We start from the raw sequence: 25,244 nt of genomic DNA on the forward strand, positions 1-25,244 counted from the left end.
CAAAATTAAACCTAGTTTGATTTTAACAAAAATTGAATTCTTGGGGTTCTTTGATATGCTGAATCTAAACATGTACTTAGTTTTTTTTTAATTATAGGCCCAGTTTTCAAGTTGGTCTTAATCGGGGTCCAAAATTAAACTTTGTTTGATTATAACAAAAATTCAATATATGTGGTTCTTCAATATGCTGAATCTAACCATGTATTTAGATTTTTAATATTTAGGACCGGTTATTAAATTGGTCCACATTGAGGTCTAAAGGGTCCAAAATTGAACTTTATTCGATTTCATAAAAAATTGAATTCTTGGGTTTCTTGGATATGATGAATCTAACCATGTATTTAGATTTTGGATATTGGAATACCTTATGGTGACTTGAATAAGACCGGTACCACTCAGATTACATTTTTACCTTGACAGGTAAGTTTGTATTTAACCTATAAAATACTTATTTAGCCTTGAGAATTGAAAGGTCAGTTTATCCCATTCATACAATAGAAGTTTACCTATGAGGGTCAGAATGGGGTTTACAGAATAGAGAATACATGTAATAGCAACAAAAAAATAGAGAAAAGAGAAAATGAACAATAAAATAAAATATAGAGAATACTGCGTAACTTTAGTAACTGTAATGCAATACTGATAATATAATGATCAATGTACATAATTGATAAATAATCTTGTAACAGAAAGACTATATATATTTTATATATAAAAACATTTTACAGAATGAGAGTTATTTTTAAGGCTATTAAACATGTTAAGAGAAAAATGCCATAAAAATTTAAAGAATACAGATATTAAAAAACCCATGCAGGTCCTCATGTCATTTACATTGTCAATATATAGGACACATCTAGTCAAACTGGTTTTAAACTAAACATCTGGTCAAACTGGTTTGATATAACTGATAGTTTCTTGCCCTAGTTGTATATTTCACAGTGACCTTATGTGTTTGTGCTAAGAGTACATTGTAATGTCATATTTATTGATTTTCTGTTGGGACATGACCTACATTTTGTTAACATAAAAAACAGTGGCTTGAGATTTCAACTGATATTAGTATTATAATTTATATCCTGGTTGATGATGGTTTTTTTTGGGACCAAGATGTTTTCTTCATTCTAGTTTATATGATTATTCTAACCTTCAACATTGTTCAATGCACATTTAAAGATAGAAAAATTTCTGGTCTCATTTAAAATATTTTGCAACTAAATAATAATTTGTCAGATTTGGTGTAAACGCATAGTCTATTTCTATATTAAACAGTCAAGCAGATAGTTTTTTTTATATCTGAAAAAAAACTACCATGTAAAGAAATATGCAATTTAAAGGCCTTAAATAACCCCTAAAACTCAACATTAACAGACTTTTAACAATTAAATCAAGATGCACAACGTTTTAAGTATTGGTCAGAATATAGGGTTCTTTTGTACTTTAACAATATCACAATAACAATAAAGTGACCTTAATTTTGGACAAGGTAAATGGCATGAAGCCAAATTTATCAACTTCTATTGTATGAAAGGGAAACTGACCTTTCAATTCTCAAGGCTAAATAAGTATTTCATAGGCTAAATACAAACTTACCTGTCAATGTAGAATTGTAATCTGAGTGATACCGGTCTTATTCAAGTCACCATAAAGGGATGGTAAGAGTTGTCTTTGGGAGTTATGGCTCAAACCGTTAAGGAATAAGGTGCAAAAAGGGGGGAAAGGATTTCCAGGTTAATGGACAATTACTTTTAAATACAAAACATAATTTAAAAGCAGTGTAAGATTGGTAATTGAAACTCATTTTAATATCTCACCTAAACTGCTCTTAAATTTTGTATATTGGAAATTTGCCAAAAACTTTATTATTAATAAATTCCATTTGAAATTTGCCAAAAACTTTAGTTTAATGAACTTCATTGGAAATTTGCCAATATAAAATGTTGCATTGGAGTTATCTTTCTTAGTCCAGAATAGTACTTAAATCAACTTTTAAAAATCATGACTGTGTGACATTTTATATTTTATGATGTATTTAAATGAGTAGTTATTGTAAAAAACTCCATTAAAAATTTGAATTGAGATCATTTTTGGAATAAGGGAAAGGAGGAGGTGAAAAAAAATTGGTGGTATAATTTTTCTTATTTCGGATTTCAGAAATGAAAAAGAAAATTTCTTCAAATATCAAAGGATTAATATTCAACAGCATAGTGAATTGCTAAAAAGCAAAACAAATATTTTAAGTTCATTAGACCACATTCATTCTGTGTCAGAAACCTATATGCTGTGTCAACTATTCAGTTAATCACAATCCAAATTCAGAGCCGTGTATCCAGTTTGAATGTTGTGTCCACACTAGCCTCAATCGTTCAGGGTTCGGCCTCTGCGGTCGTATAAAGCTGCGCCCTGCGGAGCATCTGGTTCCATATGAGTTAGAATATAATGACTTTTGATTTGTTCATGTTAACTTCTAGTTTCCAGCATTTACAAAAATCACTATAATACAACTATATCATCTGCAAATTAAATGTTTGTTTTGAAATCATTTTAATGTATTCATATAAACGCTTGAGAGTGTTTATACTTCTATTTATAACCAATTGCGAGACTAGATTATGTTTTTTTTATCTGTTCACCAAACTTTCACAGTTTAGATGTCTGATTTTCCAGCTTAACAAATTTCCCACAATGAGCCTCAAATTCCTTAAGCGTCAGTAGAACCAGAAACCAGTCACGATTTATTTTTAATACCTCCTTCAAATGTGTTTTATTTTTAGTTTCGCTAGATTTTTTTTTGTTCTTATACATCAGGAAAGATTTAAGAATTTATAGGATTTCAATTATTTTCATGTTTAAATTGTTGCTGGGTTCTTCCTTGAAAATTGTAAGGCAGAACAGAAATGGAAAGTCTCAACATGAAGGGGTACCAGATGATCCAAACGGTTACCATATTTGTAACAGGATATGTACGCGGGCACCTGTTAGACACAACATAGTCCGTTGGTCTTTTGTCATGTTTGAATAAAATACTGATTGACACGTAAAAAAACCATAAGAAAAATATAGATAAATGGTATCATCTGTTGATAAAAATATTTGATGCTCCTTAATTTTAATCTTTTAAAATTTCCTTTAGTCATGTGATGCCAAATATATTTCTTGCGCGGAATAATCGCCATATTGGATACGCTATAAATACCATAGTGTTTTCCGTGCCTAAAATAGCACAGAAGTTGAAGATTTTATTCGACAAGATCCTACTGGATAGTAAAAATAGCAACTTAGTTATTTTTATAAGGTAAATATCTATATTTTAATTGTTTTAAACCAATAAGTCTCATAATATTTCCATCAAGGATACATCCACCCAAAATGGCAGTGAACGGGCCGCGTAAATTTGGCACAATTTCAATTTAGGTTTGTGTATTGTCTACATAGACAAATTCCATTACCCGCCCGTTCAGTAGTATGCTCGGAACATATAATGGCGACTTATTTGAAGATGTATACTACTTTATTTTAGATAAAACTACCAATTTCATAAATACAAAATCAGTTCAGTTAATGGTGATCGATTTTGAAATCGAAAGTGGGCGACACGATTACGAGTCGACATCGTAACGTCTTGTTTACCCAGATTTGATTATACCACGTGCTGTCTATTTATGAAAATTTATATTTAGCTAACTTTTATTTATGTAGATTTATTTAGAATATTGTGAATCAAATGAAAAGCAGTGCATATTTGCTTCATAATTCATTGCAATATTATAACATCTTTGTGATTAGCTAATTCTGGTTTATTGAAGTTTAAACTTGCAAAACAATGCAAAAGGACAGATGCATCCATGATCCCTAGTATAAGTAAACTGCAAGCATTGATCTTGCATAAAAATAGAACATGAATTCTATGTTGAGAACCAAAAAATGTATACAGCCAGAAGGAGAGTAAATGAAATTTTGAGTGCAATATGAAGTTAAAATTTGTTTGAATTTTAAAATGTAAAAATGAGGTCATGCATTTATGCATGCTTAATATATTTTCAGATAAAATATAAAATACATTGCATTACTTCATCCAATCCTAAGCAGAACAGAGACTATTTTAATTGTCACAGTTGATTTTCATACATACATTTCAATGTTGAAGATTTTATTTTCCATATTATGTACTGTTTATTCATTTAACAATTGGATACAGTATGTTTTGGGGGAATTTGTTGGACTTTGTTATGTTGGCTGGATGTAAGTTATCTATATATACATGATATAGCTGCTATGTTCATAAAATAATAACAATTGATGTACCAAATTTATTTTACGCATATTGTGAGACATGTACATACACCTTATCACTATTTGTCTGCCATTACTGGATATCACACAGGTTCCCGTAAAATTTTGACATCATAAAACAAAATATCTGACGCCACAATGGGAAAGTGATTGTTGTAGGCATCAAAAGTTCAAGCAGCCGGGATTAGCGATAAGGTGTATTTAGGCCAGCAACATTTCAAGTTACTTATTTGTTTGAATTAATGATACAAGATAGAAGTTTGAAAAGCAAAAAATATATAAAAAGAAAATTGTTTCAGATTATTCTGCAAGTGAAATTTAAAAACAAAAGCAGTTTCACTTTTTCTTTACTACATTTATAAGTAACATATGACAAATGTTTCCTTTTATTTAGTTGTTATTTAACCAGCTGATACATAAATGTATATATGAAGTCAGCTTTGTATTGCTTTCTACAGTTTTACTTTGTCTGATTTGCAATTTAAATTTAACTTTTTGTTGAATATATTTTTTGTACTGTTATATTTGGTAATGACAAATCCTAGTTTATAATCCTTTTGAAGAATGGAGACATTTACCAAAGCAGTATTTACATGTATATTTCTTCTTGTTCTATCACTTACGGTGTTGACAGAGTCATAGCTATATAGATTTTCATCATATCTGAAAGAGGTTTTTAATCTTGAAAATCATGTCAGTTGTTTTCTTCTGTCATGTGCAACTATGTCTGGGAAATAGTTTTTTTTTTGACACAGACATATAATATAAGAAGTATTAAAATGTACCAATTATATGATAGTGGCCATGGGTCATGTATTATCATGAAGGTCAAAAGTTATTTATGTCTGGATACTTTACTCTTACCCTTTGACATGAAGCCTTTGGCGGAGTTGTGCTTCTCATGTACATTTAAATACCAGGTTGACAAAATAAAATTGAGAATGGAAATGGGGAATGTGCCAAAGAGACAACAACCGACCATAGAGCAGACAACAGCAGAAGGTCACCAACAGGTCTTCAATGCAACGAGAAATTCTCGCACCCGGAGGCGTCCTTCAGCTGGCCCCTAAACAAATATATACTGGTTTAGAGATAATGAACCCCATACTAAACTCCAAATTGTACACAAGAAACTAAAGTTAAAATAATACAAGACTAACAAAGGCCAGAGGCTCCTGACTTGGGACAGGCGATAAAATGTGGCGGGTTAAACATGTTTGTGAGATCTCAACCCTCCCCCTATACCTCTAGCCAATGCAGAAAAGTAAACGTATAACAATATGCACATTAAAGCCTGATTTATATGAGTTGACCAGTGGGAAGTTAACAGTCTGCACCGTTAGCCACTAGTCTAATGCCCCAGACTAGTAAATATTAATTCGGACTGGTGAAAATTTAAAAAATTATATATAGTCATATAAGGACAAGTTTTGATATTAAGTGTCCAGACTAGTAGATGAAAAAGTTTTTGGCGCAGACTGGAACTATTTCAGAAATCTGGGTATTACTTGCAAAGTATCCCAAAATGTACACATTCCTAGATGTAATGGCACCATTTTTCATGTACTATTATAATACGGGGGACATGGGTACATGTAGGTTAGTACAATACAATTCTTTGCCATTTATATACAAAATAGATTTTTCTAGAAAGCACTATTTTGGAATACAATTACATTAATAAAATTATTAAGTAGATAAAATAAATCTGAATATTTTATTCTATGGCATACACATGCATGTTGAGTTAAATTTTACAGGTTAGAAAAAAGAGTTGGTGAGTCAAACAACTCTGAATTATAACGAAACTTCGTTATTTACTGTTCCTGATCTTCCAGCTCAAAGCATATATAGAGAATCATTTTATGAAATATCAACCAGCTTTATGTTTTCAAAATGAAATACAACAAATAGAAGTTTTTAACGACCTTGACTGGCTATACAGCCCTTGCACGGTGGCTGAGATGAAATAGTGTGTGCATACTATTCTTATCTTCTTTATATAGACTGGCATCACATTTAGAAGTGGGTGGGACTAAAATGAAATCTATACATAGAAAAGTTTATATTAGTGACACAAGAATTGTGACATTTCTGTCAATATACTGTTTTAATATTACAGAAGTTTTCTCCTAGTATTCAAATCAATGATATTAGCTAGAGAATCTATCCAAAATCAATAAAGAACCTTCTTAGCTTCCTGATGTCACCCCTATAAATAGCCACAATGGAAATTCCCAGTTCACAAAAACTCAGTGTGTCATGCCATGACATGTTTAGTACATTGTTAGATAGATATATTTCACATGATCTCAGGTATACACAGGTAAAATTAAAACAGGTAAATCTTTTAGTGTATTTTTGGTAAAATTAATATATATAGACTAAACATTGCAAGGTTTGTTGTTATGTTATTTATGAAAAATAAAATTATCAATAAGAAGGTATTAAAAATAAACAATGGTGACAGATGTGAATTTCATTTCTAAGTATGATTATGTATTTACCATAACCAAAGATAGGCAATGACCTTCTTAGGGGATTAGTGTTGGGTATTTACATTTTTTGTCCTTTCAGTTTGTGAGAGCTTTTACTACATTTTGTATTGCATCTTTCAATGTATTTACATATATGTAAAGTGTGAGAACTATTTTAGATTTTATTTTGATGTGTCTCAAAATAAGTACATGTTTATGTCAATATAGTGACTAATGATATGTTTGTTCTAATAATACTCATATCAGGTAAAACCAAATGAGAATATTTATATTAAACACCATGAACATGGTAGGGTGTACATGGTAGTTATTTGTCAACAGTACATTTAGTACTGTATGTGTATAGATTATTTGTACATTTATGATAACATATATATGTATACTGCATATCCCAAAACACCTCCATGTATATTAAATTATGAAGAATTTCTTTATATTTGATATTCCTGTTTTGTCATTAGCGCAGTAAAAGGAATAAAATCTGCAATCATGTATTGATTAAATGAAGGAAGTAATTTGTCAGGGGGATTTTCAGTTAACCATTATAGACTTTTAACTGATTCACGCAATTGAATTTCTTTAAAAAAGTGTTTTAATTATTATAAATTAAATGCAGGTGGAAACTTAAACATAAAAGAAAATGGGAAGAAAGAAGATTAGCATAACCCGAATCAATGATGAAAGAAATAGACAGGTAAGAATAAAACATGAAGGGAAAGATGACACTTATAAATGTCATTAAATAAGATTTAATTCAAAATTATAATGTTTGCTCACCCTTCCTGTTAAATTTTGGAACTATAAGTGACTTTTTTCTTACCTACAAATAAAAATCATGCATATTCATGTAAAATATAACAATTGTATCTGCTTATATTTTTTATGTGTCATACACAAAGAAGAGTTTGAAGCTTTTTTAAAATAAGTCAGTTTGTGTCACATGTGACATTGTGTGCTTGTACTTAGTAGTGTACATGCGTGTCTTTTTACAGGTGACATTTACCAAAAGAAAGTTTGGTTTGATGAAGAAAGCGTATGAATTAAGTGTCCTGTGTGACTGTGAGATAGCCTTGATTATATTCACCAGTAACAACAAGCTGTACCAGTATGCTAGTTCTGACATGGACAGAGTTCTACTGAAATATACTGAGTATAATGATACCGTTGTCAGTCAAACTAACAAAGATATTGTAGAGGTAAAGGATTAAATACTTATGTTAGACTTGAACAAAACACCAACACCAGGGTTTCAAATAAATGGTGGTCCGAGGTCCGTGACCTTCCTCTTTTGCAATCAGACTTTCTACTTGGTTACTAGCTATCCCGACAGACTTTGACTTGAAATAAAATTAAAAATAACTTTGCAAACCTTTTAACCAAAGTCTCCAATAAATGATCTAAAAACTTATTTTCATCTTTATTATTCGTGACAGCGATGTTCATTTTGTTCAACCGCTACTGGTCCGCTAGCTTTATATAGAAAATCGCCGACAAGTAATGTGTAAATTCGAGTAAAATCGTATCTGACTGACAAAAACAACATTGAAAAACAATGGATGACAATTACAATATCGGGTCTGATTCTGGATGCGGATAAGGGTAATGCCAGGTTTTGGCGATCAACTACATAAAAAAAAAATCCAGGCAGGTGACAAAATATATCTTTGGTTATGAAATATAAACACAAGAATTGAAAACCAAAAGATATATGGAAAAGAAAGAAAAAGCAGAAAATGATTTATACAGAAACTCTAAATTACATTTTGACAAATTTTAATGTCAAATTCCAATACAATGTACGTGACAGTATTAATTTTTTTTATTAGTGATGAATGTTGATAATGCATGTAGATGTTTTTAAAGTGTAATCATATAACTGCACTTTCAAAGGGGTAATTTTTTCTCGATTTTGAAGGGCCAGTTATAAATAGCTGGAAGTTTCTTACTTTATTTTCACAAATAGTGCAACTAGATATGATACCTGAATGTAAGCAAAGCATCATAAGCTTTAGTAAACTGAAATAATGTCAACCCTGAGATAATCATATCATAATTAGTAATACCAATTGTTGAGACAACACACCCACCCACAGTGACACCCTTCCCAATACAAAAAAAAAAGATAACTTGAATTAATTATATACAAGACAATTGCATTTATCATGAACAACTGTGAAACTGATAATGAAATAAGCTAACGTAATACCAAAAGTATGACCTGGAATTTAAGTTGTGGACCTTTCAGTTTGGAGAGTCAAATGTCCTGGACCTTCCAGTACCAAATATTAATTTGAACCCCTGCAACACTTCCAAAAAATAGTTGTTCAAACAATGACTAATGAAAAACAGATACCTTGACTTGGTACAGATATAGTGCGACACTTAAGATACAAGAATGTGTCAATACAATCATGTAGTACACAGGTGCCCCACTCACACTTTAGTTTTCTATGTTCAGTGGACTGTAAAAATTAGGTTCTAAACTCTCACATGGCATTAGATTAGAAAGATCATATAATAGGGAACATGTTTACAAAGTTTCAAGTTAATTGGACCTCAACTTCACCAAAAACTTTAACTTGAAGCCGGACAGACAAACAGATGCACAGACCGAAAAACATAATGCCCTTAGGTGGGGCATAAAAAAGTTTATGATAGAGTAGTAATATAGAATGTTGTAATGCAGGATATTTTGTATGCATGTTGTATCTGATTATCTTTCCTACATATACAAATGTTGAGCATTTGTGTACACAGTTGTTGTTTTATATAGATTTAACATTTAATGTATTTAAATTTTAATTAGATGTTGAACAAGAAAGACATCTCTGGTGAAGGAGGTGATGATGATGACAACTATGTACTTACACCAAGGACTGAGGAAAAATACAAAAAGATAGACGACGACTTCAAAAAAGCCATGGAGCAGGGAGTAGTAAGTTCATGATCAGATTTCTTAATCTATCCATATCATTAATTTATCAGTAACATTTCTGTAACAGTTAATATTTATGTGATGATGAGGGTTTTACAAACCAATATCCAAAACACAATCGTTTTTGAAGGACCACATAATAAATGTACATGCATTTTCATCAAGTCAGTAATGTACATGTTTTATTTTTTGATTTGATAATTTTGTATATTTTTAAATTTGTTAATATTGACCCTATTATTACTAGAGTAGTATCTAATACTAATTAACATAAAATTTTGGCCATATCACAATGTGCCACATTTTTCATCCTCTCAATCGTCTTTTATCAGATGAAATGTTTTTAAAGCCATGCACTTACAGATTGTTCATTTTAAAAATTATAGTTGAGTTTTCTTTCACAAAAACATAAAACAACTACAGTTATATATGCATGGTTTATTTTACACATGTCTAAGTGCATTGTGTTGTGAAGGAAATTTATATTCAGTACATGTATGTGATGTAAATAGTCGCACCTTAAATTCATTTGATGGTTCCGGATTATACAATTATTTAGCTACATTGTATCCTGGATCTATTTTGGTCTTGTTGCTTGTGAAGTTGTAGCTATTTCTGGATTTTCATTGATTTTATTAGGATTAAATATTTGTAGCTATATATAAATAATTAAAAGACATCAGATGAAATTACAGTGATTATTAGAATCTATTTTGAGGAATATTAAGGTGTTATAATCATATTAACATGTGTACTGGTATATATTGTTAGGAATATAAATGTGGTATAATCATATTAACATGTGTACTGGTATATATTGATAGGAATATTAAGGTGGTATAATCATATTAACATGTGTACGTACTGGTATATATTGTTACTTAATTTATAATTTTGCATACAGTAATTAAGATATCTTGCAAAATTTTGAATTATAAAATACAGAATAGATTAAGTTAGATCTTGGCCTAAATGTAAGGAAAATTATATTTTTTATATCAGACACAAACACTTCATATGAAATTGCTCACAAGGCTTCATGATAGATGAAAAAAATTGATAACCCGGTTTCAAAAGATATGAACTATGAACTATAATTTAACACTTGATTGCTGGTGTTTAATGCCACTTTCAACACAATTTGAAAGAACCACTGACCTTTTAGCAAATAACTAACAATCCTTTATTATATTAAGCTTAGTTAAACTAACCTAATTATCGAAGTATGATTCTAACGCCAAACCTCAGTGTTAACACACTTGTGATTACTGCAGATTTGACGACTTAGGACAGGCAAAACAAATATACATTGTTGCGGTGTGTAACATGTTTGAGAGCACTGATATTGCCCATGGGAAAATGATGTAACAACACAACATAAGAACAGTGTAAAACAAAATAAACCAATACGCTCTAAAATTTTGTAACCAGCATCTTATTTCAAACACTTTTTGTTTCAGAATCAAGGACAATATCAACAGATGAATGTTACAGTGCCCGTCGGTCAACCTGTCCAGAATGCAGCCTTTTCCTTACAGCAACAACAGGCTGCTCTGCAACAATTACAAAATCTCCAGCAACAGGCAGCACAAGCCAGCCAAGCATCCACCTCCTCTGTTGTCATGTTACAGCCTAATACTACACATACTGTGTCGCCTTCATCCAGTGCCCAGTCAGGTAAATAAGTCATGTTACAACCTAATACTACACATACTGTGTCGCCTTCATCCAGTGCCCAGTCAGGTAAATAAGTCATGTTACAGCCTAATACTACACATACTGTGTCGCCTTCATCCAGTGCCCAGTCATACTGTGTCGCCTTCATCCAGTGCCCAGTCAGGTAAATAAGTCATGTTACAACCTAATACTACACATACTGTGTCGCCTTCATCCAGTGCCCAGTCAGGTAAATAAGTCATGTTACAGCCTAATACTACACATACTGTGTCGCCTTCATCCAGTGCCCAGTCAGGTAAATAAGTCATGTTACAGCCTAATACTACACATACTGTGTCGCCTTCATCCAGTGCCCAGTCAGGTAAATAAGTCATGTTACAACCTAATACTACACATACTGTGTCGCCTTCATCCAGTGCCCAGTCAGGTAAATAAGTCATGTTACAACCTAATACTACACATACTGTGTCGCCTTCATCCAGTGCCCAGTCAGGTAAATAAGTCATGTTACAACCTAATACTACACATACTGTGTCGCCTTCATCCAGTGCCCAGTCAGGTAAATAAGTCATGTTACAACCTAATACTACACATACTGTGTCGCCTTCATCCAGTGCCCAGTCAGGTAAATAAGGCATGTTACAACCTAATACTAAACATACTGTGTCGCCTTCATCCAGTGCCCAGTCAGGTAAATAAATTCTAAAGACCTTGTTTCATAGGCCTAACCTAGATGTCCTCAATGTAAAGGAATGAAGACAGATCTTGAATTGGTCTATCAGCACTGAGAAAGAGTATTAGATTAAAGTAGTCCTTCTTGAAATGAAATTCTCATTTTCAGAGGTGCTCCTACCCATGGTGCAAATTGTTATAATATGATAACTATTTTTAATTTGAAATGTTTACCGACTGATTCATTTTACAATTTCGTTTTGAGGATCATTATGACCCATGGGATAAGCAGATTGCCTGTTAAGACGTCTGATGTGACTATTGATTAGATTGGGGTTGTACCATGACAAATTTTAGTAAAGAAACTGATCTAAAAACTTTGTTATTTTGAAAATTTATTTGTAAACGAGGAAAATAATGAGCGCTGGCAAAAATACTGAATATACTGTATCACTGTCCTGCAGTACTGTGGAATGGTGTAGCTAATTACCACATATTCTGTTATTCTGTATATATGGTATTTTGCTGCTATTGTAATCTTATTTTATAATAGAATATAGAAACAACTTTTTAAATACCATGGTGATATTTGAAAATACTTGGGTCAACACAGTTACAATATACATGTACTGTTATTGATATTCCAGTTTTCAGCACAAATATGATAAATTTTGATGATTGATTTCAGTTAAGGTTGTACATACAGACCAAAGTACATCAGAGACTCCTAGTAGGGGCTTTATGTTGCCTTCAGGACTAAGTCTCAGCAAAGAAATGATTCAGATGTTGACAAACCCACAAACACAGACACAAAATGAAAAAGAAAAACCAAGACTACGAGTTGTTATACCAAGCAAAGATAAAGATTCGTCATCAGGACAGGTAAGGCCAAAAAAAAATTTATGTCTGTTTCCTGTTTCCCGACCGACCCTGACTCAAAGCCCCCGACCCTAGATCTTTTTATTCAATTCCGGAGAAAAATCGTTTCAGGTCCGGAAAAATTTGTTTCCGGTCTGAGCCAGATCCGTATTTTACTATACCCAAACAATCAAAATGGCTGCTCCCAGCACAAATGTGATACAATTAAGGTTTAAAAAATGTCGGCACTGGGAGGATTATTCAATTAAAGCTTCTTTAAAGAGATTACATGATTTTAGGGTACAGGACCCTAACCAAACATGACATTTAACCATCTGCAAATCTGACAGGGAATGCAAAAAAAATTAAAAAAAAAAAAAAAAAAAAAAAAACTCGACCTACCGACCCTGTTTGTTTTGCAATGGCAGCAGGAAACAGACATATATTTTTTTTCCGCCTAAGGACAAGACAGTCTCGCAAACAGCATCGATAAAATCACCAATCAAAGTTGAGATTGATTATATTTGATTTAAGCCTACAAATGTTAAAGGTTTGTCCTCAGCACTGGTAAAAACATCAAATAAACTTTAACTTAACTGAAAAACAACAACTAAAATTCAAGTGTAGTTGTACCTAAGAAAAACAAAGAGCTGATGTCAGCACTGTGTAAAGGTCTTATCAATCAAAATCTAAATAAATTTTATTATAAATAATTCCAACAGAACTTTTTGATAAACCTTGAAAGAGTACTAGTAGGGTCACAAAGTTAGAACAACCTATCTTTCCATTTTGAATTGGCATAGTTACAAATTTGCTGTTCTCTTTATTCAGTTCAATTATAAACCATATTTGTATATGATCAATTCAAAAAAACTACAATCTGTGGCCATTGAAATTTTGGTTTTGTTCAAAGGAAAATAACTCAAATTGGTCGTAGTTAGAGATGAATCCCAAAACCAATCTTAAATTATAGCAGGGAGTCGAGGAGTTAAGAAAAAAGCAGCAGACTGCCACACCCTTCAAAACCAATGTTAGGAAAACAAATCTAAAAACAAGCACATGTCAATAAAAACATAATACTTATTGAATGATCTGGGTTATTGAAAAACAAACTTATGACAAAATAGAACACTGTACTATAAGTAAAATGTCAATAATTAAAATAAAAAATGTGCAAAATGATGAACCATTATGTAAGCTAACAGTTACTTAAAACAAAGACTGGGCAATACTAAGAACTATTAATTCAGGTAAAACCTTATAAAAACAGCTTGCAAAACATGACAATATGACCAACCATTGATATAAATAAACCTGTATAAATGTATTGGTATCAGATAACAGCCACACAAAACTTGAATGATAGACTTGCTTTCTTACACACAATTACTAGTCTGTATATATATTATACTTCTCAAGTGATTTTACACGATGTTTTTATCTTTAACAGGGTTCAAGTAAATCTGGATCATTAGACACACCATTAGTCTCCCAGGCCACACCAAGTCAACAGGTCAATACATCACTCCCTTCAGCTTTACCATCTGGCCTTCTACCTAGTAAGTCACAATCATTGTACTAATAGGGGGACAGGATGGGGTCAGAGTCACAAAACTTATACAAAGTTCCAGATGAGCACTAAGGCAGTCAACTATAGAAATAAGAAGATTTGGTATGATTGCCAAGGCAATTTTGGGCTAAAGTTTTACCCTTGACGGTCTGCATGTACATCCCTCCGTCTGTACATCCCAAATTTGCTTTCCATTTCTCTAAATTTAGTTTGCCTCATCCAAATGTTATGAAACTTATACACAATGCTTATTACCACAAAACACAGATCAAGTTTTAATTTTGGTGGCGTCACTTATACTGTTCTAGAGTTATGCCCCTTTTACAAATTAAAATTTACTGAATTTTTGGTTTCCTTTCTCTAACTTAAGTTTGCCTTTACCAAATGCTATGAAACTTATACACAATGCTTATTACCACAAAACACAGTTCAAGTACAAATTTGGGTAGTCACTTTTACAGTTCTTCAGTTATGTTTGTTTATAACTTTATATGATATGCAAGATGGGGCATCATCTGTGTCCCATGGACACATTCCCCATTTATTTCTTCTATGTTGTTTATATGGAGAGTAAGTGTAATCAATAATATTGCATTGTATTGGGAGAAGAGAATTTTAATGTGTCAGGTTAGTATAATGTGGGGGCACACAACACATAATAAAGATTTAACATTGATTAATGATTACAGGTGATTTAAGGATAGACAGTGCTGATTTGGCAAACTTACTGGCCCCTTGGGGCCAAAACCCTGGACCACTGACAGCAGCCATACAGTCCTCTGGTATTACATTGACACCCGGGTAAGTTGAGATCCTGAGACCTCATATTAAATAGTTACATCATTATAGGGTTTAATCTGAACCTGTTTATAAGACAAAGGACCAAAACAGTGTGACTAAACATGAAATACGAACATAAATAGAAAAGATATTTATATTCAAATGTTTTATACTGTAAAATAATGTATCAATAATAATCTTTGGGAATGAAACCGAAGCTTATGACACAAAACAAATACAAAAGAGTTCATTTAACAGGGGAAAAGTCCTTTAAATATCTACATTACTTAATTAAGTTAATTTGAAAAATAGAAATAAATTGAATATTTTAATTTTTAGAGAAAAATTGTGTTTAGAAAAAATGATACTCTATGTTTGTATAACTTGTTAATGAAATGTTTAAGGTGTATATTAAAGTGAAATGATTGATATATATTTTAGTGGAATGACTCCTACTACACTGAGTCTACAGAACTTGTTAATACCAGCCAACCAGGCAGCTGCTTTACGATTGTTAGAACAACAGAACAAAAATGTTAAAACAGAACCCTCATCACCACGGAAACGATCGTCTGCTGAAGATAGTGATGATGACAGGGAAGATGAAGGAGACCCACCAGAGAAAAAATCTAGATCTACATCAAATCGGTGATGAGGGCTAGATTTTAACCATGTACATATGTAAATAGTTGTAGCAATAAGTGAGATTCTTACATCATGTTTATAAATAGAACTGTATGGAATGTATGATAACTTTAATAGTGCTATGAGGTATGAACAAAGAATGAAAGATTTCATATGAAATAAAATTAGTTTTTCCTCATTAAATGATCTGATCATTGAACCATGTAATGGTCTTGTTTGTGAAACATATCATCCGTTAATTTGATCATCAATCACTTTATATGCATCTCATATTATTGTATTTTTTATGTCAAAAATAAATACCTATGTTCAACTGATAAAATTAATGCTTTTTAATACAACATTATTACTTGATGTGTAATAATTAGTTCAAATTGCATTCTGTTTGTTATTGGTTGATTTTACCACACATTTATAACTTCTGTTGCCATAGCTACATTGTACAGAACCCAGATCTGCCTTAACTCTGTTTTTTTGGTTTGTTGAATTCCATAACCATTTGTAAAACAGTAACAAAACCTGATCATGACGAAACATTTAATCTGGAAGTATTAATATAATTATATATTGTTGTTAGTGATGATTATATGCAGTTATCAGGAACAATATTTCTCAACATCCCGGTTCTGTATTAGAATGAAGATATTTATACTGATGATGTTCACATTTTTTACTGTCATAATTTTTGTTAAACCAAACCTCCCTCCACTTAAATTACAATATCATTATCTTATAATTAGATATGTGTGGCATAGACAATCCCTTCTAAGCTCAGATTGAATCCAGATCTTATCATGACTTATCCATTATATTGTGATGTAGATTAGATTATCTCCCTTTGTACAAATATTTGAAGATGATCTGAACAATTAATACCAAAATCATTAGTAATTAGTTGTTATTAAAACATCCTATATGTTCATACTAGATGAGATAAGTATCAAGTTGTAGTAGATTGTTCATTTGATTAATATTAATTCCAGTTGCCATGGTTAATTGGTTTTTTTTTTTAATTCATTGAAAAAATATGATTATTGTTGAGTGTTTAAAGGAGTATGTTCAGTAAGGTCCTAAAATGGCCCCCTTTTTTAGCGTAAATTTCAAATTCAGATTTATTGACCAATATCACAATAAATTATAGCTTATACAGTGACTAGATAGGAATTAAGCCATTTTGTTGAAAATTTTACGTTTCTGCATTTCATCATGACGTCACAAGTTGTACTCATATTCATTTTTCATGAAAAAATCACTGAAAATGGGTAAATTTCCATATATTATTGGACAGGAAACATAGCGCATACGTCGACAACAAAGATCTTTTAAAATAATGTTTGTGAAGACATTTCACATGTCTTATTTGAATATTAAGTTTGTCGACGCCTGCGCTCTGTGTTTCCTGGTCCTTAATTTGGTTGAAATCAAGCTGATTTTGTCAAATTTCACCAAAATCCTTTATCTTTACTTTTTTGGGACGTAAAAATCAACGTGTTAGAATAAACTGTGACAAAATTAGTTTTGTTTAACTTTCTCACATGTCTTTAAGGCAATTTAAACCATTCATTGTCTTGTAACTATGAACTTTATAATTGGGGCCAAATATGGCCCTTACCGAACTTACTCCTTTGTGGTTTGATTAATCAGAACACTTGCAAAAATTTATGCACTACAATCATTTGATCCAGAGAATGAATTTAATAATGTACATTCAGAACTCTATTTGTGATAATTTTTGTTAAGAACTTTTAAATAGAATGTGCCTTTCATTAAAAAGATACCAGTGAATTCTTTTCCTTTTTTTGAGCACATGTGTAAGTACCAAACAATCATACACTATTATAGTATCATGAGCTATTTAGATTTTACTAACAAACTTCAAAAGTGTCTTTTGACCTGTTTTAAATAAATATCAGTAAATTGTTTAGTTCTTGATTTATTGCAGTCATACAATGTCAGTTGTTTATGCCCATTATTAGAAATAAAATCTTTTTCTTATAAACAATTCTAAAGTCCCTACACTAAAATTGAATTCATAGTATCAAATTGAATGCAAGATAAAATTATGTATAATATATAGAGCAAGTTGGAATAATGGTATATATCACAGAAAAGTTGTGTATGTGTGTGTTGTTTACACCAGTGGTACATTTTTATGCACTCTGTCAAAACATTTTACATTTTTGTTATTATATCTAAAGAAATATCTAGTGCCAAAGTCTGGAATTAGATAAATGAAATGATGATGTTTGGTCAATCAGGCTTTTAGTCAGTCCAAAATGAAGCATACAAAACGGTTTGAAATATACATGGTCACCGACGTATTATAATTAAAAACTCAATGTTGTCACAAGTTTAACACTATTCACTGTTTTCACTTAAAATGAGTTGCTTCATATTGTTAAAATTTTTCCAGAAAAGTAGTTACCGGTATTCATATTTTCAAGGTTTCGTTCAAGATATTAAGGTCATCATACTTATTTGCAAGCTATATGCTGTTCAAGATTGTCTTATAAGCTTAAAGATGATAAAAGGACTTTATTTGAGCTCTAAATGACCATAAAATGTAGATAAGTATTTCATTCTTTAAGATTTTCACTGTCTGTAGTAAAAAAATTGTGGGGAAGTGGGAAAACTTGGTTATTTGAAAGGTTTAAATAGTCAGGTTTTAAAACAGAATGCAGGGGATATTTTAATGGTGACTAAAAAATAAATTTTATGCAGAACTATTGTATATTTAAATTTTGATATGAAAATGGTAAAGATGAAAATTAAAGTTTTAATTTGTTGGTTTTGAAATTATTTTGTTACTTTGTGCATCATTGAAATCCTATATCCCAACTGTTTTGTTTCTGTCATGTTAAGAAATTGTTTATTAAATGATCATTCTGGTATTTTTAATCAGAAGTATTGTACATAAATATGCATATTAAAAGATTGAAAAGTTTATTGGTTTTGTTTTAATACTTGATATAGGATGGGTTAGCATTGCTTTTGTTGTTAGATTTTTCTCTCCAATACTTAGAGCAATAGGTTGACTATATTTGGTGCATGGTATGATTATAATGTATGTGTACATGTACATCTGGTAGGGTTCATTCGACCTTGACTTCATTTGCATGGATCATTGGTAATGTCGACTTTAGTGTAACCTGTAGTAAAGTGTATATCTGAGGTAAAGCAGGTGAGACATTTCAGCATGAGCACTTGTCAATCAGTAGCCTCATGGCCTAAATAACCAGAAACATCTATAGGGCAACATATTATCTTCAACAATAGACATGTGTCTACACTATACATCAATGTAGAGGCTGATTGGCTCATGGCCTTCCATCCAGGAAAATGCACAATCTTGACCATCACACAAAAAAAGAAACCATTTAAATGCGATTACATCCTACATAACCATGTTTTAGAACCAGTAACATCTGCAAAATATCTCGGCGTAACCCTACAGTCTAACTTAAAATGGAACAATCACTACGACAACATCATATCAAATGCAAATAAATCTCTTGGCTTCCTGAGGCGAAACTTAAAAATTTCTAACACCAGTATCAAATCCTGTGCTTACCAATCAATAGTGATACCAAAACTTGAATACCCCTGTAGTTTATGGGATCCACACACAGCAGAATATTAAAATAAGCTAGAAATGGTACAGAGGCATGCGGCCCGATATGTATATAACAATTACCACAACACCAGTAGTGTTACATCCAGGTTAAACGAACTACAATGGCCCTCACTCACTGAGCACCGCCTCAAAACCAGACTTGTCTTGTTCTACAAGGTCATCCATGAACTCATTGCAATCCCATCATTAGTCCTCATACCATCAAATACTAGAACAAGAAAATTACATACTCAAACATTTCGGCAAATATCCACTTCTAAAGACAGCTACAAATGGTCATTTTTTCCGCAAACAATCATCATCCAATAGAACTTGTTACCATATCAAACCATTGAAACCTATGGAGATCAGTTGACACCAACTGTTCTCCACAACATAATTTAATTCTATAAATACCAATGTACATATTTTTATACGACCGCAAATTTTGAAAAAATTATCGTCGTATATTGCTATCACGTTGGCGTCTGCGTCGTCGTCGTCGTCGTCGTCGTCCGGCGTCCGAATACTTTTAGTTTTCGCACTCTAACTTTAGTAAAAGTGAATGGAAATCTATGAAATTTTAACACAAGGTTTATGACCACAAAAGGAAGGTTGGTATTGATTTTGGGAGTTTTGGTCCCAACATTTTAGGAATTAGGGGCCAAAAAGGGCCCAAATAAGCATTTTCTTGGTTTTCGCACTATAACTTTAGTTTAAGTTAATAGAAATCTATGAAATTTTGACACAAGGTTTATGACCACAAAAGAACGGTTTGGATTGATTTTGGGAGTTTTGGTCTCAACAGTTTAGGAATTAGGGGCCAAAAAAGGGCCCAAATAAGCATTATTCTTGGTTTTCGCACAATAACATTAGTTTAAGTAAATAGAAATCAATGAAATTTAAACACAATGTTAATGACTACAAAAGGAAGGTTGGTATTGATTTTGGGAGTTTAGGTCCCAACAGTTTAGGAATTAGGGGCCAAAAAGGGACCCAAATAAGCATTTTTCTTGGTTTTCGCACCATAACGTTAGTATAAGTAAATAGAAATCTATGAAATTTAAACACAAGGTTTATGACCATAAAAGAAAGGTTGGGTTTGATTTTGGGAGTTTTGGTCCCAACATAATAAGGGGCCCAAAGGGTCCAAAATTAAACTTTTGTTTGATTTCATCAAAATTGAATAATTGGGGTTCTTTGATATGCTGAATCTAACTGTCATGACTGTGTATGTAGATTCTTAACTTTTGGTCCCGTTTTCAAATTGGTCTACATTAAGGTCCAAAGGGTCCAAAATTAAACTTAGTTTGATTTTGACAAAAAATGAATCAGTTAGGTTCTTTGATATGCTGAATCTAAAAATGTACTTAGATTCTTGATTATTGGCCCAGTTTTCAAGTTGGTCCAAATCGGGGTCCAAAATTAAACTTTGTTTGATTTCATCAAAAATTGAATAAATGGGGTTCTTTGATATTCCAAATCTAACTGTGTATGTAGATTCTTCATTTTTGGTCCTGTTTTCAAATTGGTCTACACTAAAGTCCAAAGGGTCCAAAATTAAACTTAGTCTGATTTTAACAAAAATTGAAATCTTGAAGTTCTTTGATATGCTGAATCCAAAAATGTACTTAGATTTTTTATTATGGGCCCAGTTTTCAAGTTGGTCCAAATCAGGATCTAAAATTATTATATTAAGTATTGTGTAATAGCAAGTCTTTTCAATTGCACAGTATTGCGCAATGGCAAGAAATATCTAATTGCACAATATTGTGAAATATCAAAAAAAAATTTAATTAGAGTTATCTTTCTTTGTCCAGAATAGTAAGCAAGAAATATCTAATTGCAAAATATTGTGCAATAGCAAGATTTTTTTTTAATTGGAGTTATCTTTCTTTGTCCAGAATCAACTTAAATCTTTGTTATATACAATATACAATGTATATTCACTTTTTACTACCAACTGATAAATTAAAATAATCTTTACCATTCAGTGATAACAAGCAGTTTTTTTACATCTTAATATTTTATGATGTATTTAAATGAGTAGTTATTGTTGCAAACTCCATTAGAAATTTTAATTGAGATTAGTTTTGGAATAAGGGAAAGGGGGATGTGATTAAAAAAATTGGGTTCAATTTTTCTCATTTGAAATTTCATAAATAAAAAAGAAAATTTCTTCAAACATTTTTTTGAGAGGATTAATATTCAACAGCATAGTGAATTGCTCTAAGAGAAACAAAAATTTTAAGTTCATTAGAACACATTCATTCTGTGTCAGAAACCTATGCTGTGTCAACTATTTAATCACAATCCAAATTTAGAGCTGAATCCAGCTTGAATGTTGTGTCCATACTTGCCCTAACCGTTCAGGGTTCAACCTCTGCGGTCGTATAAAGCTACGCCCTGCGGAGCATCTGGTTTAATCACTTGTTGTTTTCTTTCATGTAAATATCACCAAGTATTGTTCACATTTTTAATCATATACTCCATGCATGCAACAGTTCGTCATCTTCAATATTAATAAAGCTGTAACTGTATATCAGAAGAAGAAGAATGAGTCTATAAAAGTAGTGAATGGATTAAATTACAATTTAAGAACAAAAAGAAGATTTTATATTAGACAACTACTGACTAGGTTCCTGACTATTAACAGGCACATGTATGTGTAGCAGAGTTAATACGCTATTATAATGAGTTCAACTGTCACCTTTTAATGTAGGGGTATGAATAATTTTATTTAATGATAAATCATGAAACGGGATAAAAACAAACCCACTTCTTCAAATAAAATCCTGGGCTTAAAAACATGAAATCCACAGGTCCAGAATTTAAACAAATTTAACATCCCAAAATAAAAAAGAAATCCCGGATCCCGAAAGGATTAATCCAGAAATCCTGAGCTTAAAAACACCTGATCATGGAGTCCTGATAAAGGTACTTCCCCCCTTTATAGGAATTATCAATGAAACAAAAAGACCAGATGAAGAAGGTAAAGGTAAGAAGATAGGAGAGAAAGATAACCAAAGACAAGTAAATTAGACACACCAAGACAAAAAGTGCAAAATGTGAGTGACTACAGAAATCAAAGTGCATGTTATCACTGAAGAGTACAGATTGCTTTCATTTTGAAATGTGAAAAATAAAATAAAAAAACAACTGAACTCTAAGGAAATTCCCTTATCAAATGGCAAAATTAAAAGCTCAAACACATCAAACGAATTGATAACAACGGTCATATTCCTGACTTGGAACAGGCATTTTCTTAACTCGAAAATGGTGGATTAAACCTGGTTTAAAAAAAGGGTTTTGGTAAAAATGTCAAACTGAGCTTTTAGAACATTTAAAATATTTTTAGCAACAGTAGGCTCATGCATTAGTATAAGGTTTTTATTTCTTTCTAGTATTTTTATGCTGTCAAATGACCACAACTCAGTAGAAATCACTCAACTGGAATGAAATTCAAACCTTATCTGTAACTTCTACTATACTAGATAGAGTTTAATGGAGAGTTCTTATACAAATTATATATATATATATCTCACTAGCTTGTTTCAAGCACTACACAAATAAAGTGTGGAAAATGGATACGTTTTGGCTACTTTCACAAATATCTCCCACCAGAACAACATTCAAACTCAATCTTCTTACAATAAGACCATACAACAACTATGTAATCACTTTATTCAGGCATAACAGAAAAAAAACATATACTACAATCAAATAATTTTAAGCAGAATTTACTTTATCTAATGACCACAACTTCAACAGAAGGAAACTCTCTTGATTTCCAAATTCTTATGACATGACTTCTAAGCAATTGATCAGGCATTCAAAAATTGGAGGAAAATATTCCTGACGAGTATAATAATGGATAGATAGAGATAAAACTTGTCTGGCTAATATCAACTCCTTGGACTTAATGCAAAATGCAGTAACTTTTTTTTCTTCATAGCTTTCAGATGATTCAACTGTAAATACTCCTATATATATATATATAATGGGTATTTCAAAAATAACTTGTTATTTATGAAGAAAATTTGCAGGACAGGATTTCAAGATATGACAATTTAGTACACGGATGCCCCACTCCCACTATCATTTTATATGTTCAATGGACTGTGAAAATGGGCGAAAATCTCTAATTTGGCATTAAAATTAGAAAGATCATAGCATAGGTAACATGTGTAATAAATTTCAAGTTGATTGGACTTCAACTTCATCAAAAACTACCTCGACCAAAAACTTTAACCTGAAGCGAGAGACAGACGAACAACAGACGGATGAAGGAACGGACGAACGAAGTACAGACGGACAAACGAACAAACGGATGCACAGACCAGAAAACATAATGCCCATAAATGGGTCATAAAAATCTAATTTGGCATTTAAATTAGAAAGATCAAATCATAGGGAACATGTATACCAAGTTTCAAGTTGCTTGGGCTTCAGCTTCATCAAAAACTACCTTGACCAAAAACTTGAACCTGAAGTGGAACAGACGGACAGTCGAACGGATGCACAGACCAGAAAACATAATGGCCCTCTACTATCGTAGGTGGGGTATAAAAATATTTTATGAAATGAAAGGTAGTAAATGCTACAAAAAATGTGGTTGTCTTTGATTGCTGTCTGTCAGATCTGTTTTCTGTTAAATCATAAATCAGCAGTTGTTTTACTTACATGTTGTCACACGCCTATTAAAGGTTCTACGCTATATGGGTTTTGCTCTTTGTTTAAGGCTGTACAGTGACCTAAAGTTGTTTACATCCAGGTCACTTGGTCAATGTTGGATAGTTATCTCATTTGTAATCATACCACATTTTATTTTTGTATTGTATCAAATCTGGAAATATTCAAAAAGTTTCAAATGTTTGGAGTAGATTTTGCATTACATTTGGGATAGTTGTGGGAGAGAACCATATACCGATACAATGGCATTACCTGACCTTGACATAACTTCATGATTCAGTTATCAGTGTTAAGTTTTGTATTAAGATTATTCCATTGGATAATGTTTCGTTTTCCTGATTAAACTCTCAAATCCTACAAGCAATAGTAAAATTATATATATGATATAGTTTTAAATAACTAAGGTATTCTTATCTATCTGAACTGGTTTCACTGACTCACTGACCTTGACCTTATTTCATTCTTTAGTTTTTGTGCAAGTCACTGTTAGGTTAACTGTATAGAATCATTGTATGTTGTACATGTACATTTGAACTAACTGAGGTGTACAGGTCAACCTGCACTGGTTTCACTGACCTCGACATTATTTCATTGTTTAGTTTTGTGCGAGTCACTGTAAGGTATAGGTTAATGGATAAAATCGTTGTACATGTACATTTGAACTAACTGAGGTGTACTGATCTATCTGAACTAGTTTCACTGACCTTGACCTTATTTCATTGTTTAGTTTTTGTGCGAGTCACTGTAAGGTATAGGTTAATGGATAGAATTGTTGTACATGTACATTTGAACTAACTGAGGTGTACTGATTTATCTGAACTGGTTTCACTGACCTTGACCTTATTTCATTGTTTAGTTTTTGTGAGTCACTGTAAGGTATAGGTTATTGGATAGAATCGATGTACATGTACATTTGAACTAACTGAGGTGTACTGGTCTATCTGCACTGGTTTCACTGACCTTGACATTATTTCATTGTTTAGTTTTGTGCGAGTCACTGTAAGGTATAGG

At 31.9% G+C, this 25,244-nt stretch overlaps 1 protein-coding gene across 3 annotated transcripts; it reads left to right on the plus strand.

The window, feature by feature from the left end:
* The first annotated feature begins 3,151 nt into the window (after positions 1-3,151).
* Positions 3,152-18,872, plus strand: LOC139519384 (myocyte-specific enhancer factor 2A-like). Of its 3 annotated transcripts, none has more exons than XM_071311400.1 (9): positions 3,152-3,295; positions 7,408-7,485; positions 7,784-7,987; positions 9,598-9,726; positions 11,187-11,403; positions 12,764-12,957; positions 14,384-14,492; positions 15,193-15,304; positions 15,725-18,872. In XM_071311400.1, the coding sequence occupies exons 2-9, from the start codon at positions 7,432-7,434 to the stop codon at positions 15,933-15,935; spliced, it is 1,230 nt and encodes a 409-aa protein (XP_071167501.1). In that variant the 5' UTR covers positions 3,152-3,295; positions 7,408-7,431; the 3' UTR covers positions 15,936-18,872. The 3 variants fall into 3 exon arrangements, with proteins under 3 accessions (XP_071167501.1, XP_071167503.1, XP_071167502.1); XM_071311402.1 differs by lacking the exon at positions 3,152-3,295 and adding an exon at positions 3,317-3,414; XM_071311401.1 differs by lacking the exon at positions 3,152-3,295 and adding an exon at positions 6,521-6,634.
* Positions 18,873-25,244: the final 6,372 nt, after the last annotated feature.

Source organism: Mytilus edulis, chromosome 4 (assembly GCF_963676685.1).
Source record: "Mytilus edulis chromosome 4, xbMytEdul2.2, whole genome shotgun sequence".
NCBI lineage: Eukaryota > Metazoa > Mollusca > Bivalvia > Mytilida > Mytilidae > Mytilus > Mytilus edulis.

What these genes read in the sequence shown, in the direction of transcription:
- LOC139519384 (XM_071311400.1), top strand. Translation starts at nt 7,432, where the DNA reads ATGGGAAGAAAGAAGATTAGCATAACCCGAATCAATGATGAAAGAAAT. An exon ending in ATGATGAAAGAAATAGACAG is followed by an intron (nt 7,486 to 7,783) that starts GTAAGAATAAAA and finishes GTCTTTTTACAG; the next exon opens with GTGACATTTACCAAAAGAAA. An exon ending in ACCATCTGGCCTTCTACCTA is followed by an intron (nt 14,493 to 15,192) that starts GTAAGTCACAAT and finishes TAATGATTACAG; the next exon opens with GTGATTTAAGGATAGACAGT.